This window comes from Symphalangus syndactylus, chromosome 4, assembly GCF_028878055.3.
Source record: "Symphalangus syndactylus isolate Jambi chromosome 4, NHGRI_mSymSyn1-v2.1_pri, whole genome shotgun sequence".
NCBI classification, from domain to species: Eukaryota; Metazoa; Chordata; class Mammalia; order Primates; family Hylobatidae; genus Symphalangus; species Symphalangus syndactylus.
Genome location: NC_072426.2, coordinates 143,371,876 through 143,387,714, shown reverse-complemented (window position 1 = coordinate 143,387,714; position 15,839 = coordinate 143,371,876). Strand labels below are relative to the sequence as shown.

General features: G+C 39.2%; 2 protein-coding genes across 4 annotated transcripts in view; one reads left to right on the top strand and one right to left on the bottom strand.

The window, feature by feature from the left end:
- LOC134736522 (DNA dC->dU-editing enzyme APOBEC-3G-like) overlaps nt 1-914 on the bottom strand; it is a 236,517-nt gene extending 235,603 nt beyond the window's left edge. Inside the window, exon 1 of the mRNA XM_063638414.1 lies at nt 743-914. Within this exon, the coding sequence (XP_063494484.1) occupies nt 743-763 (21 nt within the window). The 5' untranslated portion in view covers nt 764-914. The remainder of the gene's footprint in view (nt 1-742) is intronic.
- Nucleotides 915-1,268: 354 nt separating this feature from the next.
- The window catches only part of AADAT (aminoadipate aminotransferase), a 30,086-nt gene continuing 15,515 nt past the window's right edge, over nt 1,269-15,839 (top strand). The window contains exons 1-5 of one of the 3 annotated variants that reach the window (XM_055276408.2): nt 1,269-1,373; nt 1,780-1,891; nt 2,949-3,117; nt 4,267-4,399; nt 12,924-12,998. In XM_055276408.2, coding sequence (XP_055132383.1) covers nt 1,825-1,891; nt 2,949-3,117; nt 4,267-4,399; nt 12,924-12,998 — 444 coding nt within the window. In that variant the 5' untranslated portion in view covers nt 1,269-1,373; nt 1,780-1,824. Of the gene's footprint in view, nt 1,374-1,491; nt 1,904-2,948; nt 3,118-4,266; nt 4,400-12,923; nt 12,999-15,839 lie in introns of those variants that run through there. The other 2 variants (XM_055276406.2, XM_055276407.2) reach the window with 2 other exon arrangements.

Sequence of the window (15,839 nt, the reverse complement as noted above, 5' to 3'; positions counted from 1 at the left end):
GGTCAGGAGATCGAGACCATGGTGAAACCCCGCCTGGGCGACAGAGCGAGACTCTGTCTCAAAAAAAAAAAAAAAAAGAGCTGTAACACTCACCGCAAGGGTCCGCGGCTTCATTCTTGAAGTCAGTGAGACCAAGAACCCACCAATTCCGGACACATCACTGCCCAGGGCCGGCGGGGCCAGCTGGCCGCTCTTGAGTGCAGGCCCAGCCAAGACCATGCCCACCTGGAACTCTAGCTGGCTTGCAAACACCGCACGCAGCCCCGATTCCCACCAGTGCCTCTCCCTCCACACCTCCCTGCAGGCTGAGGGAGCCGGCTCAGGCCTCGGCCATCCAGGAAGGGGCTCCCACAGTGCAGCGGGAGGCTGAAGGGCTCCTCAAGCGTGGCCAGAGTGGGCGCAGAGGCCGAGGAGGCACCAAGAGTGAGCAAGGGCTGTGAGGGCTGCCAGCATGCTGTCACCTCTCAACACTCCCTTTTCGTTATTTAGCTGCTAGCACAAAGATTTTATCGGGTTATCTCAGCCTTTTGCTGCCGGGACCTAGATAAAAGCAGTGGCTCCTTGACCAACCTATTAAGTAAACTTAAAAGACAGCCATTTGGCAGTGAGTTAATAATCATCCAGGAAGTACTCAGTAAATTTGTACTGAATGAATGAATCTGTTCATCCATTTTAATAACCAGTAAAGAATTTTTTTTAAAGTGAAAGGTTGTCTGAAACCCTTCCCTCATTATGTACTCACATTAAACCTTGTACATTCCATTTTGGTGATTCGGGAAGGAGAAATTGCAGAAAAGTTGAGGGAGGTGGGGAGTAAGGAGGGTTATTTTGTAAGAAAAAAAAAAGCAAGGTGCTAGACCCAAAAAGATCCGGATATTTACTTCCAACATAATTCTTATTTAACGAAAGGTCAGAAGTTCAATGCGAAGGTAGTCACTAAAATTGAAGACACTCTCAGAGTGGTTCTTCAAAAATTTTTGTCAGAACTCCATCGTCACTCCAAAATGCTGAGATCTTCGAGAAAGTGATGTTGAAATTCGTCTGGGTTGCCGGGGTGTTTCCCAGGAGAGTGCCTAGAGTTTCACTAACCAAGGATGGGTATTTAGCATAGCCATGGTCTGAGTGGGCAAAATGCATAGTCCCAGTGACTGAGAGGAGGCCGGCGGAGCACGCGGGAACGAGGGTGGGGCCGCTCCAAGCTGGGCGCAGCTCGGGAGCCCCCTGCAGTGGACCCAAGCGGCCGCCAGATGGTTCCCGAGGATTAGGATCGCGGGCACTTCCGGTCCCCCTCGGGCAGCCCCTGGGCTAGCCTCTGGGCCGGCGCCTAGGCCGGCCAACGCGGACGCCGGGTTGCGGTGACTCCCAGCGGCGAGGTCAAGAGTCACTGGCCTGGGGCTGCAAGCGCCTCGCGCCCGGGCTCCCCCGCGCGCCCTGCGCTCTGAGGGCGATGATCCGGGACGGGGAGGCGCGCGCGGCGGGCGGCCATAGGCCACGGCGCGGGGCGGGAGTGGGCGCGGCGAGGCCCGCGGCGGGGCAAAACTGGCCTGGGCCCTGGCGGCCGCCGAAGCGCGTGCGGCGTGGACTTTGCCGGGCTTGCCACCAGCCCGAGACCCGTTTAGGACCGGGAGACCGAACGCAGCGTCCAGCCGAGGAGTTTCGGCGGCGTTCTCCGGGCACCGCGCGCGGGAAGCCAGACGCAGCGGGGGGACAGCTCGCGGTGGCGTTGCCAGAGTGAGGAGTTAGCAGGCAGGACTTGACGAGGCTCTTTGGTTTTTCTAGTCCTCAACCACTGAAGAAGAAGCTTGATGCTTGGCTGTCAGAGACATGAATTACGCACGGTTCATCACGGCAGCGAGCGCAGCCAGAAACCCTTCTCCCATCCGGACCATGAGTGAGAAACGGGGTGATCATCTCTCCTTTGGGGTGGGGCATTCCTTGCACAGCCTCTAAGGAGGGTTCCCTAGCAAGCCACCGTTTGGTTGCAGCGATGCGTACCCCTGTGCACGCTCGCGGTGAGCCAGGCTCTGCGTGCAGAAATGAAATAGACACAGCCTTTGTTCTCAAAGAACTCGGGCTGAAACGGAAGGCGGGTATTTCTGCTGGAGCAGAGTAGGAGCAGCAGTAGAGAGAGGCGCAGACTGCTGTGGGGCACGGCCTTGGAAGGGAGGGGGCGTGCTATCAAGAAAGGCTCTTCCTGGGAAGCTGAGAAGGGGCAGGCACAGCGTGCAGATGGGTGTGCAGTGGAGAGGGCCAGGTAAATGGGAGAGAGAGGGGTGGGCCATGAAGCTCACAGACAGGTCGGGGCTAAGTGGAGGAGGGTTTCTGCTATTGTGACCCTTTGCTGTCTTTCTGATCCCTCTGCCTTCTCTTTGGTCACCTTCATTCTTTAGTCCCTCCACAAGTGAGGTGGCCCAGAAAAAGTTATTCTGTATGTTTATTTTAGACTAGCTTTTGTCTTAGTCCATTTAGGCTGCTATAACAAAATACCACAAACTGGGTAATTTATAAACAATAGAATTATTTCTTACAGTTCTGGAAGCTAGGAAGTCTAAGATCAAAGTGCCAGCAGCTTGTCTGGTGAGAGCCCTTCCTTATAGACAGAGCCTTCTTGCTGCACCCTCATGTGATAGAAGGGAGAACCTATGTCTTCACATGGCAGAAGGGCCAAGGGCATTCCCTCAGCCCCTCTTTTATAAGTGCACCAATCCCATTCAGGAGGGTGGATCCCTCCTGACCTAATCACCTCTAGAGACCCCACCTCTTAAAACTATCACATTAGTATTAAGTTCCAAGTGTGAATTTGGGGGAGCACCAACATTTAGACCATAGCACACTCTATCACTAGAAATTGTTAAACTTTATAGTTTTATTGACTATAATGCATGCTTAACTATCTGCTTATAACAATCTTCAATGAAATTGTTTCTTCTCTTCCATGTGTATTGTAGCTGACATATTGAGCAGAGGACCAAAATCGATGATCTCCTTGGCTGGTGGCTTACCAAATCCAAACATGTTTCCTTTTAAGACTGCCGTAATCACTGTAGAAAATGGAAAGACCATCCAATTTGGAGAAGAGATGATGAAGAGAGCACTTCAGTATTCTCCAAGTGCTGGGTAAGTATCAATACTTAACATAATTTTATTGGCTCATTTTCATGAGAAATATTCTAAGGCCCATTGATAAAGAATATTAAAGAAATATTCTAAGGTCCATTGATAAATATTCTAAGACCATTGACCCATTTGGTCATTCAGTGACCAAATACTCAGTCATTGAATACTAACCAAGTGAGTATTCAATGGTTAGGAAGGTCTGGGGAAAGGTTTTCAAAGGATAATTAAGAGCAGAAAGGATATTGAATGTTTAACACTCCTCAGTGATTGCTTCTCAATTGCAAATGACCGAGAAGGCTTCTAGAAGGAAATACCATTAGAGCTGAGTCCAAAAAAATGAGAAGATATCCAGGTGAAAAAAACATATCAGGAGAAATGAAGAAATGGAAGATCCAGGATCTTCAACTTTAAAGTTGCTGCTTCCTGGATCTTCCGTTTCTTCATTCTATAGTCTAAACAAGCAGTCATGCAAATACATTGAATATAGTCATTCATTTCTATAGTCTAAACAAGCAGCCATTCAAATACATTGCCCTCATGGGTTCAGATGTCTTTAATTTCTTAAAGGCAAGCTGAAACATATATCTCATGACTTTCTTAGCTGGTCTTCTTCCAGTGATAAAGGATAATTTATAGAGAATCTATAAATTATACTTTATTAAAACCTGCTTTGTTCTGTGATTGAAAAATGTATTGAAATATGTTATTCATGTATATATGTATTAGTTATATAATATGTTAAATATACATAGGCTTATTCAAACATTCCATGATACAAACAACTTACTGAGTCTGAACTTCTAGGTAGCCATAGAACTCTTCCTAGAGAGAACAAAGAATCGATTATGCAATGAATGCACTAAAGACTTCAGGTTTGGAATAAGAAAGATGTAGATTCAAATCTCAGCTCATTTACTACATAATTGACTTTTTGAGAATTTCTGGCCGAATGACTTACGGGAATTTCTTAATCGCTAAGTCTACTGCCTATCTTTTAACTAGGAATATTAATACTGGCAAAAAGCATTTGAGGGTTTTTTAATTGAGTGTACAAAGTGCTTGATAAAGCTGTCATTTATTATTTCCTGTCTACTGCTGTTACTATGATTTTTACTACTATGAATTTAAATATACATTTTTTTGCTTTAGAATTCCAGAGCTTTTGTCCTGGCTAAAACAGTTACAAATAAAATTGCATAATCCTCCTACCATCCATTACCCACCCAGTCAAGGACAAATGGACCTATGTGTCACATCTGGCAGCCAACAAGGTCTTTGTAAGGTAAGACTGAAAGGAAAACTCAGCCAAAATGTAGAATTGGAAGCATTCATTTCTATAGTCCTCTCACACTTAACCACAGAGAATCATATTTTATGGATTACTGGTAGTCTTTCTTGTCTTCACCTAGAATTATAAACAGGGAATTATAAAAGACAAGGCATAGGATAGGGGTGGGAGCAGTTGCAGCTGGGGATGGGCAAGGGTGGGTAGGGGATGTTGACTGTAAGCAAAAGCCAGGTGGAAATATTGTAGGTTGATCTATCAATATTTCCCCCTAGTTTTCCTCGTTGTGAACACAAGGACTTTGAAAAATTATCTGCTCTTAACATCATTCACTAGCCTAATCTTTCTTAAATATTAAATACAGAGCATGTGGTCAATTACCCAGACCTATTAACCATTAAAGCAGGATTCCCACTAAGGGAGTACTCAACTCCTACCAAAAGCTGAGTGAACACTGCTTAATTTCATCTGGCTCAAAAATTCAAGTTACATTTGATTTCTTTCAATACAATTTTTAAATTTTTTAGAGGGCATACTTTCATATTCCTGAGATACAAATATTTATATTCTTTTACATATCTGTCTGTGGAATCTCTGTGCTTGCCACTGCTTGTATCTTGTCCCCCTCTTGGGTGTATTTCTCTAGATCTATTTATATGTCTGTATCTCTGACTTCTTACATGGATTGCTTCTCTCTCCCTCTCCCCCTGGCATTAGTTATTCCATCTTCTTCCCTTCTGGGTTCCAGGAACTCCACAGATGTAAACACCACTGGCTAGTTGCCACAATAAAGAGACCACATCTGTGGTCCTCAGTTTGATCTGTTATTTTCTTTTCTTTCTTTCTTTCTTTCTTTTTTTTTTTTTTTTGAGACAGGGTCTCACCCTGTCACCCAGACTGGAGTGCGGTGGCGCAATCACGGCTCCCTGCAGTCTCGACCTCCCTGGTCTCCAGCAATTCTTCCACCTTAGCCTCCCAAGTAGCGGGGACTGCAGGTGCACACCAATATGCCTAGCTAATTTTTATATTCTTTTGCCATGTTGGACAGGCTGGTCTTGAGCTCGTGGGCTCAAGCAATCTGCCCGCCTTGGCCTCCCAAAGTGCTGGTGTATTTTCTCCTTTGTTTTCCATGAATAATTAGATTCTCTATATTCATTCTCAGATCTAAATTAATCTATGACTCCCATTTATCTTAAACCGGAGTAGTTTTCTTTTTCATGGAAATATGAAAACTGTAATCTGGTTTGCTTTAATGATTTTAATTAAATTATTGTTACAGAATAATGGGTTACAGTAGTAAAAATATTTTTTAAAGTTTTTAAAAATTAAAAAAACTCACCCTTTTTGTATTTAATTAGGAAAAGTAAAAGAATTAGCTAGTGTTTGAGTCTTTGCTTGAAGAGAAACATTTGTGATTGTATAGAATGATATAAGAGTATTTTTCAATGAAATAAATTCTTTCCTCAAGAAAGGATACGATGGACTTTTTATTCCAGAAAGTTGCTCAAGACAGTTTCTTCTTTATCCATCACAACACCAGTTACACAAAGAAGGAAGATAGCATAGATGGCTAAATACATCAATAACTTACTACTTACAGACATGCTTATTGTAGGGGCACTAATATGTATCTGGTTTAATATTTCTTCCACTTTGTTCTCCAGGAGTCATGTTCTTTTAGGCTCCTGTGTTTCTCTCTCATCTTTTAAACAATGTTCCCACATGATAAACAGCCTTCCCTTCTAATTTAGGATATTTGAAATTTGTATGTCCCCTAACTGATATGAAAAATATATTTACAGTTGACCCTTAAACAACACAGGGGTTTAAGGGCAATGACTCCATGCAGTTGAAAATCTGCATATAACTTTTGACTCCTCCAAAACATAACTACTAATAGCCTCCTCTTGACCAGAAGCCTTACTTATAATATAGTCAATTAACACATATTTTATATTTTATATGTATTGTACACTATATTTTTACAATAAAGTAAACTAGAGAAAATAAAATGGTATTAGAAAGTCATGAGCAAGAGAAAATATATTTACCATTAAGTGGAAGTGGATCATCATATAGGTCTTCATCCTCATCTTCATGTTGATTAGGCTGAGGAGAAGGAGGAAGAGGAGGGGTTGGCCTTGCTGTCTCAGGGGAGGCAGAGGCAGAAGAAACTGCATATAAGTGAACCTGTGCAGTTCAAATCCATGTTGTTCAAGGATCAACGCTAATTAGGTTTTCATTTGATCTGTTAATATGTACATGCTGCCACCCAAGTGATTCCTTTGGTCCTAGGATGTCTTGTAAAGCTTAAGTCAATTAGAAACTTTTCACAGGAGGATACTGTTTGTCATAAGATGCCACAAGCTCATAAGGAAAAGATAAATTGAACATCACAGGCCAATTGGGGAACAAAAGTCAAATCTTCTATCTCAATTGATAATGGCTCTACTGTTTGTGGTGAGATGCGGGTTGTTAAAATGATAGGGAAAAGGACTCAAACTGGGGATTGTGAAACATCACAAGTTAAGAAGCGATTATTCTGTAACTTATGTATGATTTAGTCATAATAGACCCCTTTGATTTAGGCTAGAAAAATCTATTGCCTGGCTCTAGTGATTGTAGTAGAAATCATATTATGCACATAATTTACAAAGATTGTCAAACCTTTTATTACTTGACCTAGAAATATTCTTTAACACTGTTGATCTCCCCATCCATTTTATTTTTAAAAATTAATTTTTAGTTTTTTCTGTTGCCATAAAGTACACATATAAAATTTGCTATCCTTGCCATTTTTAAGTATACGGTTCAGTAGTAATAAGTACATTTGTATTCTTTATTTTTCCTTCACCGTATCTCCCCCCTGTCCTTTCCAGCCTCTGGTAACCACCAATCTACTCTCTATCCTTATGAGATCCACTTTTTTGGCTCCCACAGATGAGGGAGAACATGCAATATTTGTGTTTCTGTACTTGGCTTATTTCACTTAACATAATGACCTCCAGTTCTATCCATGTTGCTGCAAATGACAGGATTTTATTCCTTTTTTATGGTTGAATAATATTCCATTGTGTGTATACCACATTTTCCTTATCCATTCATCCGCTGATGGACACTTAGGTTGGTTCCATATTTTGGCTATTGTGAATAAGTGCCATAATAAACATGGAGGTGCAGATACTGCTTTGATATATTGATGTTTTTGTTTTGGATATATACTCAGCAGTGGAATTGCAGGAATATATGGTAGTTCTATTTTCAGTTTTTTGAGAAACCTCTGTACTGTTCTCCATAGTGGCTGTACCAATTTACATTCCCATCAAAGTGTATAAGGGTTCCCCTTTCTCTACCCTCATCAGCATCTGTTATCACTTGTCTTTTTGAAACTAGCCATTTTGACTATGATGAGGTAATATCTCATTGTGGTTTTGATTTGCATTTCTGATTGCATTAGTAATATTGAACTTTTTATGCCTTTTGGCCATTTTTATGTCTTCTTTTAGAAATGTCTGTTAAGATCTTTTGCCCATTTTTTAATGGGATTATTTGGGGGGTTTGCTATTGAGTTGTTAGTCCCTTGTGAGATGGGTGGTTCGCAAATATTTTCTCCTCTCCTGTAGGTTGTTCTCGTTCCTTGAAGTGCATTATTAGGTTGTTAATTTGAAGTCTTTCTACTTTCTTGAAACAGGCATTTATTGCTATAAACTTTCCTCTTAGTATTGTTTTTGCTGTATTCCACAAATTTTAGTATATTGCGTTTCCATTTTCATTTATCTCAGTAAAACTTTTAATTTCCTTCCGAATTTTTCATTGACCCATTCAGGAGCACGTTGTTTAATTTTCATGTGTTTGCATATTTTATAAAGTTCCTCTTGTTATTGATTTCTAGTTTTATTATTGTGGTCAGAAAAGATATTCGATAAGATTTGTTTTATTTGTTCAGACTTGTTTTATAGCCTAAGGTATAGTCTGTTCTGCAGACTCTTCATTGTGCTGATGAAAAGAAAGTATATGCTGCAGCAGTTGGTTGAATATTTTTGTAAATGTCTACTAGGTCTATTAGATCTAGTATGTAGTTTTACCTCAATGTTTCTTCATGTTGATTTTCTGTCTGGATAATCTGTTCATTACTGAGAGTGAAATGTTTAAGTCTCCCACTATTATTGTATTGCATTCTATCTCTCCCTTTAAATTTATTAATATTTGTATACTTGGGAGGTATGGTGTTGGGTGCATATATATTTATAATTGTTATATTATCTTCCTGAATTGACCCCTTTATCATTATATAGTGACCTTCTTTGTTTCTTTTTACAATCTTAGGTTTGTAGTCTATTTTATCTAAGTGTAGCTACACCTACTCTTTTTAGGTTTCCAATTCCATGGAATATGTTTTTCCACCTCCTCATTTTCAGACTGTGTGTCTTTATAGGTGAGGTGGGTTTCTTGTAGGCTGCGTATGATTGGGTCTTGTTTCTTTATCCACTCAGCCACTCCATGCCTTTTAATTGGAGAATGGAGACCATTTACTTGCAGTGTCATTATTGATAAGTTAGGACTTACTACTGGCATTTTGTTGCTTGTGTTCTGGTTGTTTTGAGACTCCTCTGTTCTTTTCTTCCTTTCTTACTGTCTTCCTTTGTGGTTAAGTGATTTTCTCTGGTAGTATTTTGTAATTTGTTGCTCTTTATTTGTAGTGAATCAATTATAAGTTTTTGTACTGTGGTTACCATGAGGCTTACAAAAAAAAAAATCTTATAACAAGTTATTTTAAATAGGTAACAACTTATCTTGGATCAACTTATCTTGGAGAAGCAAACAAATGCAAAAAACACAAAAAAATCCTCTATTCTTTAACTCCATCCCCCCCCCCACATTTTGGCTTTGAGATGTCTCAATTTACATATTACCTATCTTAACAAGTTGCTGTAGCTATTATTGTTTTTGACCAATTTGTCGTTTAGGCTTCATATGAGAATTATGAGTGGACTGCACACCATAATTACAATCATAGAGTATTCTGGGTTTGTCCATGTACTTAATTTTACCAGTGGGTTTTTTACCTTGAAAAGTTTTCTTTTGCACATTAGTATTTTTTTCTTTCAGTTTGGAGAACTCCCTTTAGCATTTCTCATAAGATGGATCTGGTGGTGGTAAATTCTCTCAGCTTTAGTTTGTCTGGGAAAGACTTTATCTCTCCATATTTGAAGGATAATTTTGCTGGATACAATATTCTTGGATGATCGCTTCTTGCCTTTTGGCTAAGATAAAGTGTACAATATTCTTGGATGGGCCAGGAATGGTAGCTTACGCCTGTAATCCCAGCACTTTGAGAGGCTGAGATGGGAAGATTGCTTGAGGCCAGGAGTTCGAGACCAGCCTGGTTAACATAGTGAGGCCCCACCTCAGTCAATCAATAAAAAATATATATATATTCTTAGATAGCAGCTTTTTTCTTTGGGCACTTTGAAAATGTCATTTCTCTTCTTCCTGGCCTGTATGGTTCCATTGAGATGTCTGTTGCCAGACAAATTAGAGCTCATGTATATATTATTTTCTTCTTTTGTCTTGTTGCTTTTCACATCTTCTCTTTGTCCTTAGCCTTTGAGAGTTTAATTCTTATATGCCTTGAGGTAGTTTTATTTGGATTGAATCTGTTTGATGTTCTCAGACCTTCTTCTGTGGCCTGGATATTTATCTGTCTCAAGTTTAGAAACTTTTCTGTTATTATTTCTTTAAATAAGCTTTGTATTCCTTGCTTTTGCTCACCTTCCTCTTGCAGACCAATGATTCTTAGATTTAGTCTTTTAGGGTAATTTTCTATATTTCGTAGGCACTCTTTGTTCTTTTTTCTTGTTTCCCTGACTGTATTTTCACATAGCCAATCTTCAAGCTTACCTATTTTTCCTTCTGCTGGGTCCATTTTGATGATGAGAGCCTCTAATGAGTTCCTCAGTTCAACAATTCTGAGTTCAGTATTTCTCAGTTCCAAAATTTCTGGGGTTTTTTCTTATTTTTATTATTTCAATCTCTTTGTTAAATGTCTCTGATAAATTTCTGAATTGCTGTTCTGAGTTATCTTGAAGATCACTGAGTTTTCTTAAAACTGCTATTTTGAATTTTTGGTCAAAAAGCTGACAAATTGCCATCTTGTTAGGATCAGTCACTGGATTTTTGCTTTGTCATTTTGGGGAGGTCATGGTTTCCTGTTTGCTATTGTTTCTTGTAGGTATACATCAGTTTTTTGCATTAAAGGATTAGTTATTTATTCTAGTTTTTTTGTTTGTTTTGTCTGGCTTGCTTTGCTTTTTATTGGATATATTTGCTTAGTAAATCTCTATTGCTGGGTCACTGCTTCCTCGTTAGCATCTTCCTAGGTTGCACCTTAAGCCCGGGTTTACTAAATAATTCGAGAACAGCCTGTCCCAAATCAGGGAGGTCCCAAAGGATTTATTCCATTGGCATGAGATGGCCAGCAAAAGAGTTATACCCAGGAACCTCTGGAACATTCCTCCTGCAGTGTGGTGCTGCTGAACAGTCACTCTGCTTTGGCATGCCTTTCGCTGAGTTACAGTGCAGAGTTTCCAGGGCTTGGGATGGTAGTCCTGCCTCCCCATTTTGTCTCTGCCTGTCCTCAGGGATGTTTTTCCCTCCAGGCAGTCATGATGCTTCCCAAGGGTTAAGGCAAGGACAGGTCTCCTGCCAGGGAACCAAAGATGGTGGGGAAACTCTTGGCCACCTCAATCTCACTTTTTCCAGTGTAGAAGCCGTGAATTAGGGGGAGTTTTTCCACGTGCTTGGTGCCAGGCAGAATCGGGAGGAGGGGTATCATAGATGCAGAAGTATGTTTTTCTTACCATCTGCTCAGAGTTTTTTTACTTCTCTGTAGTCCTAGGAACTGACTCATCCTCATATTTGAGTTCTGGGTTGTTTCTGGTGAAAATTTTAGCACTGTATATTTGTTAGTGGTTTTATGGGAGGGAATGAAGTCAACTTGCTTCTACACCACCATTTTGGAACTGGAAGTCTCCCCCACCCTTTTGAAAACACTGTCCTCCTCCAGCTCTCTCGGTAGCATGTTGTGTGGTTCTCCTCCAGCCCACTTTCCCTGCCTTCCTTGCAGTGTCCTCCTCTACCCGGCCATTATTTATTGGAGTTCCCTGTAGCTCAGTCCTTGAACATCTCTCCTTAGTCTATGTACTTTTCCTGGGTATCTCCATTTACATTCACATGATTAACCATATGCCAGTAACTTCTAAGCTCCTTCCAAATCCGTTTGTCTATCTATCCATCTGACATCGTCACAGGATGTTTCAAAGGCATCTCACACTAAAACAAATCATCCTCTCACTAGGATATGGATGGCTTTGTGGTTATGCATTTCAGTGAATGGCACCACCCCCACCATCTATCTAGTTCTATAACCAAATATCTAGGCATCATTCTTGACACCTCCTTTTCCTCATTTCCCTATTGTCCATAATCATGTTCCATTACTTTTCATTTCCTAATACCTCTCAGTTCTTCTCTACAATTCCACTGTCACCACTCTAAGATGACCCTTACCTGTTCCAGGCCTGTGGCAGTAACTTCCCAAACAATCCTAAAAGCTTTCCAAACTTTCCACATGTATTCTCACCCTTCTTTCCTTCTTTCATACTGCAGCCAGATTGATCTTTTCAAGACGAGTATCTGATCATGTGACTCCCCCTCCCCACTCTCTTCTTAAAATCCTTACTTGCCTCCCTTGGCTCAAATGCCTATATGGTTGGTCTCTGCCCACTTCTGTCTGATGTCACGCCACTCTTTTCTCTACATTCTGCCTCAAGACACATAATTATTTTGGTTTTTCAAATGTAACTATTGTCGCCCCCTACACCAACTCATCGCTTCCTCCAGGATGCCTTCCCTGAATTCCCTCAATGCCTAGGTCTTCCTACAATGAGCTCTTATGTCACTGTGCATCTGTACTTAATATCACTCACCACCATTTTTAATTGCACATTTATTGGGTAGTTGTTTAGTTGGTGTCTAGCTTTCCCAGTAGACCAGTAGCTCCATGAGAGTAAGAACCATGTCATTTTGCTGTTTTATCTCTGACACTTTACACAGGCCTGGCTTAACAGTAAACATTTAATAGATTTTCAAAGAAGCAATAAAAGGAATAAATGAATGTTAGGAGCCAAACCTCTGTTCACCTTACTCTGGAACAGGAGTTGGCAAACTATGGTTTGAGAGCCAAATCCAGTCCATCAAATTTTGTAAATAAAGTTTTTTTGGAACTCAGTCACACCCATTCATTTATATATTGTCTATGGCTGCTTTTTCACTATAGAGGCAGAGTAGTTGCAACAGAGATCCTATGACCCACAAAATGTTTACTGTTTGGCCCTTTATAAACAATTTTCTAATTCTTATTCTAGAATCATGTGAGCTCAAACTAAAAAATGGGTTTCTGAGCATGGAAACAGTACTAACCTATGCTGACTAACAAGCTAACCTATGCTTCTTTTGTTAGGTGTTTGAAATGATCATTAACCCTGGAGATAATGTCCTCCTAGATGAACCTGCTTATTCAGGAACTCTTCAAAGTGTGAGTATACATTTTTACTAAAGGCAACTCTCTTGTAGTAAATAAGAAGAAAACTTATAATAAAGGTTTTATAATAACTTTATTATAATAAAGTTAATATCTTATTAACTTTAGAATAATCTGTCCACAGAAAAATGAAATAGCATCTTTTATCCATAAGCAGGATAATCTTAAATGATATATACAAAGTATGTTAAATGTACCCTCTTCTTTATACATTTCTTTTTTAAAATCCAAGTGTATAGGCATTAAAATTAGATTATGCAAAATCATGTCCAATTCTCTTAATATTTCACTTGAAATGTAATTTAAATTACAAAAATTTATTTTTTATTACTATCTTATTACCATATGCATAAGTACAACCATGTTATATGTCAGTTTAGTATACTAATATGGTATAATGAGGACTTTCCACTCCAAAGTTAGATCCATGGAACTGTGATATACAGAATGAGGAAGCTGATGATCTGACTCTGCTCTGCACTGGTCAGAGCACATTGCTGAGAATTAGGTTTGTTTGGGGCAGTCTACTTTAAGACAGAAATGTCCACAGCTGGAGCATATTCAGAGAAAGATGGTCAGAGTAAATAGGGAATTGGAAGCCATACCATACGATGAATGGTGGTAGGAACTGGAACTATTTTCCCCGGAAAGAAAAGACTAAACAGAGGCATGAAAACTGTCCTCAAATACATAAAAGTTAGCCATGTGACAAAAGAATTAGATTTATTTGTACATGACCTTAGGTTAATAGAACTGGAACCACAGGGAAACAATTTCAGCTCTGTATAAGAACTTGCTAACCATTGGCCTTACCGGACTTCATAAGGGGTTACAACATTGCCCATCACTGTAGGTAGTCAGTCACTCTTGACTGCCACCTAACACAAATATGGCAAAAGTAATTCTAGCTTAGAGTAGGGGAATTGAATGCGATGACTTTTATGCTCTATTGATTCCAAGTTCATGAATCCTCTTATTTTTTTCAAATTTTATATTATTTTTATGAAAATCAACATATAAAGCAATATATAAAACAATTCCATTTGTAATAGCATCCAAAAGAATAAAATACCTAGGAATAAATCTAACAAAGGAGATGGAAGGCTTATACATTAAAAACTGAAAAATTTTGCTGAAAGAAATTAAGCAAAACTCAAATGGAAAGACTTCCACAGTTCATAGATTGGAAGACTTAATATTGTTAAGATATTAATACAACCTTAAGCAATTTACAGATTCAGTACAATCCCCATCGATATGCCAACAGCCTTTTTTGCAGAAATGGAAAAGCCAATTTTCAAATTGATGTGAGTTTAAAGGACCTAAATAGCCAAAATAATCTTGAAAAAGAACAAATTTGGAAGACCCCCATTTCCCAATTTCAAAACTGCAAAGCTACAGTAATCAAACAGTGTGGTACTGGCATAAAGACAATCATATAGACCAATAGAATAGAACTGAGCATCCAGAAATAAACCCACAAATCCAGTTGATTTCAGTAAGGGTGCCAAGATCATTCAGTGGGGGAAAGGATAGTCTCTTCAACTGTGGTGCTGGGACAACTGGATTTCCACATGCATATAAAAGAACTTGGACCCTTACCTCACACCATATGAAAATTTAACTCAAAATGGATCAAAGACCTAAATATAAGGGCTAAAACTACAAACACTTAGGACATAAGGGCAAATTTTTATGACCTTAGATTTGGTGGATTTTTTAGATGTGACCAAAAATATGAGCAACAACAACCACAAAAATAGATAAATTGGACTTGAAGATTTAAACGCAGTTGTGTATCAAAGGACATTATGAAAAAAGTGAAAAAAGAGTCTATACAATGAGAAAATATTTATCATAATATATCTTTATATTATGATAAACCTTTATATTATTATATTATTATAAACCTTTATATTATTAATAAACCTTTAATAACAAGAACATATAAAGAACTCCTACAACTCAACAGAAAGATAAACAACCCAATTTAAAAATGGACAAAGGACTTAAATAGACATTAGCCTGAAGAACATGTGCAAAAGGCCAAATGAAGAACATGTGCAAAAGGCCAATAAAAACATGTGCAAAAGGCCAATAAAAGATGCTCAGCATCATTAGTGGTTAGAGAAATGCAAAGCAACATAAATCAACATATGAAAGCCACAAGTTCCATGATCATGTAGTGGTTAGTACTCTACAATGTGTGACAGCTGTACCTGCAGTCTGGTTATTTGGCAAGACTCAGGCTTGAGGAAAAAAATTTTTTTAAATAGAGAAATGCATATCAAAACTACTGTGAGATACTACCTCACACATACCAGGATGGCTATTATTAAAAAAAAAAAAATAGTGAATATGTGAAGAAACTGGGTTCATTCATTGCTGGTGGAAGGAAATGTAAAATGGTATGGCCACTGTGGGAAAGTTTGTCAGTTCCTCAGAAAATTAAAATAGAATTACCATGTGACCCACAATTCCACTCATGGGTATATACCCAGAAAGAATTGAAAACTGGGACTCAAACAGATACTTGTATACAAATCTTCATTGCAATATTATTTACAATAGCCAAAAGGTAGAAGCAACTCAAGTGTCCATCAGTGGATGAATGGATTAATAAAATGTGGTATATGCATACAATGGAATATTATTCAGCCATAAGAAGGAACACAGATCTGATACATATTACAGCATGGATGAACCTTGAAAGCATTTTAACTTTAAGAAGGCAGACACAAAAGGACAAATATTGTATTATTCCAATTATATGAAACATCTAGAATAGACAAATTAATAGATATAGAAAGTAGATGAGTGGTTACCAGGGGCTGG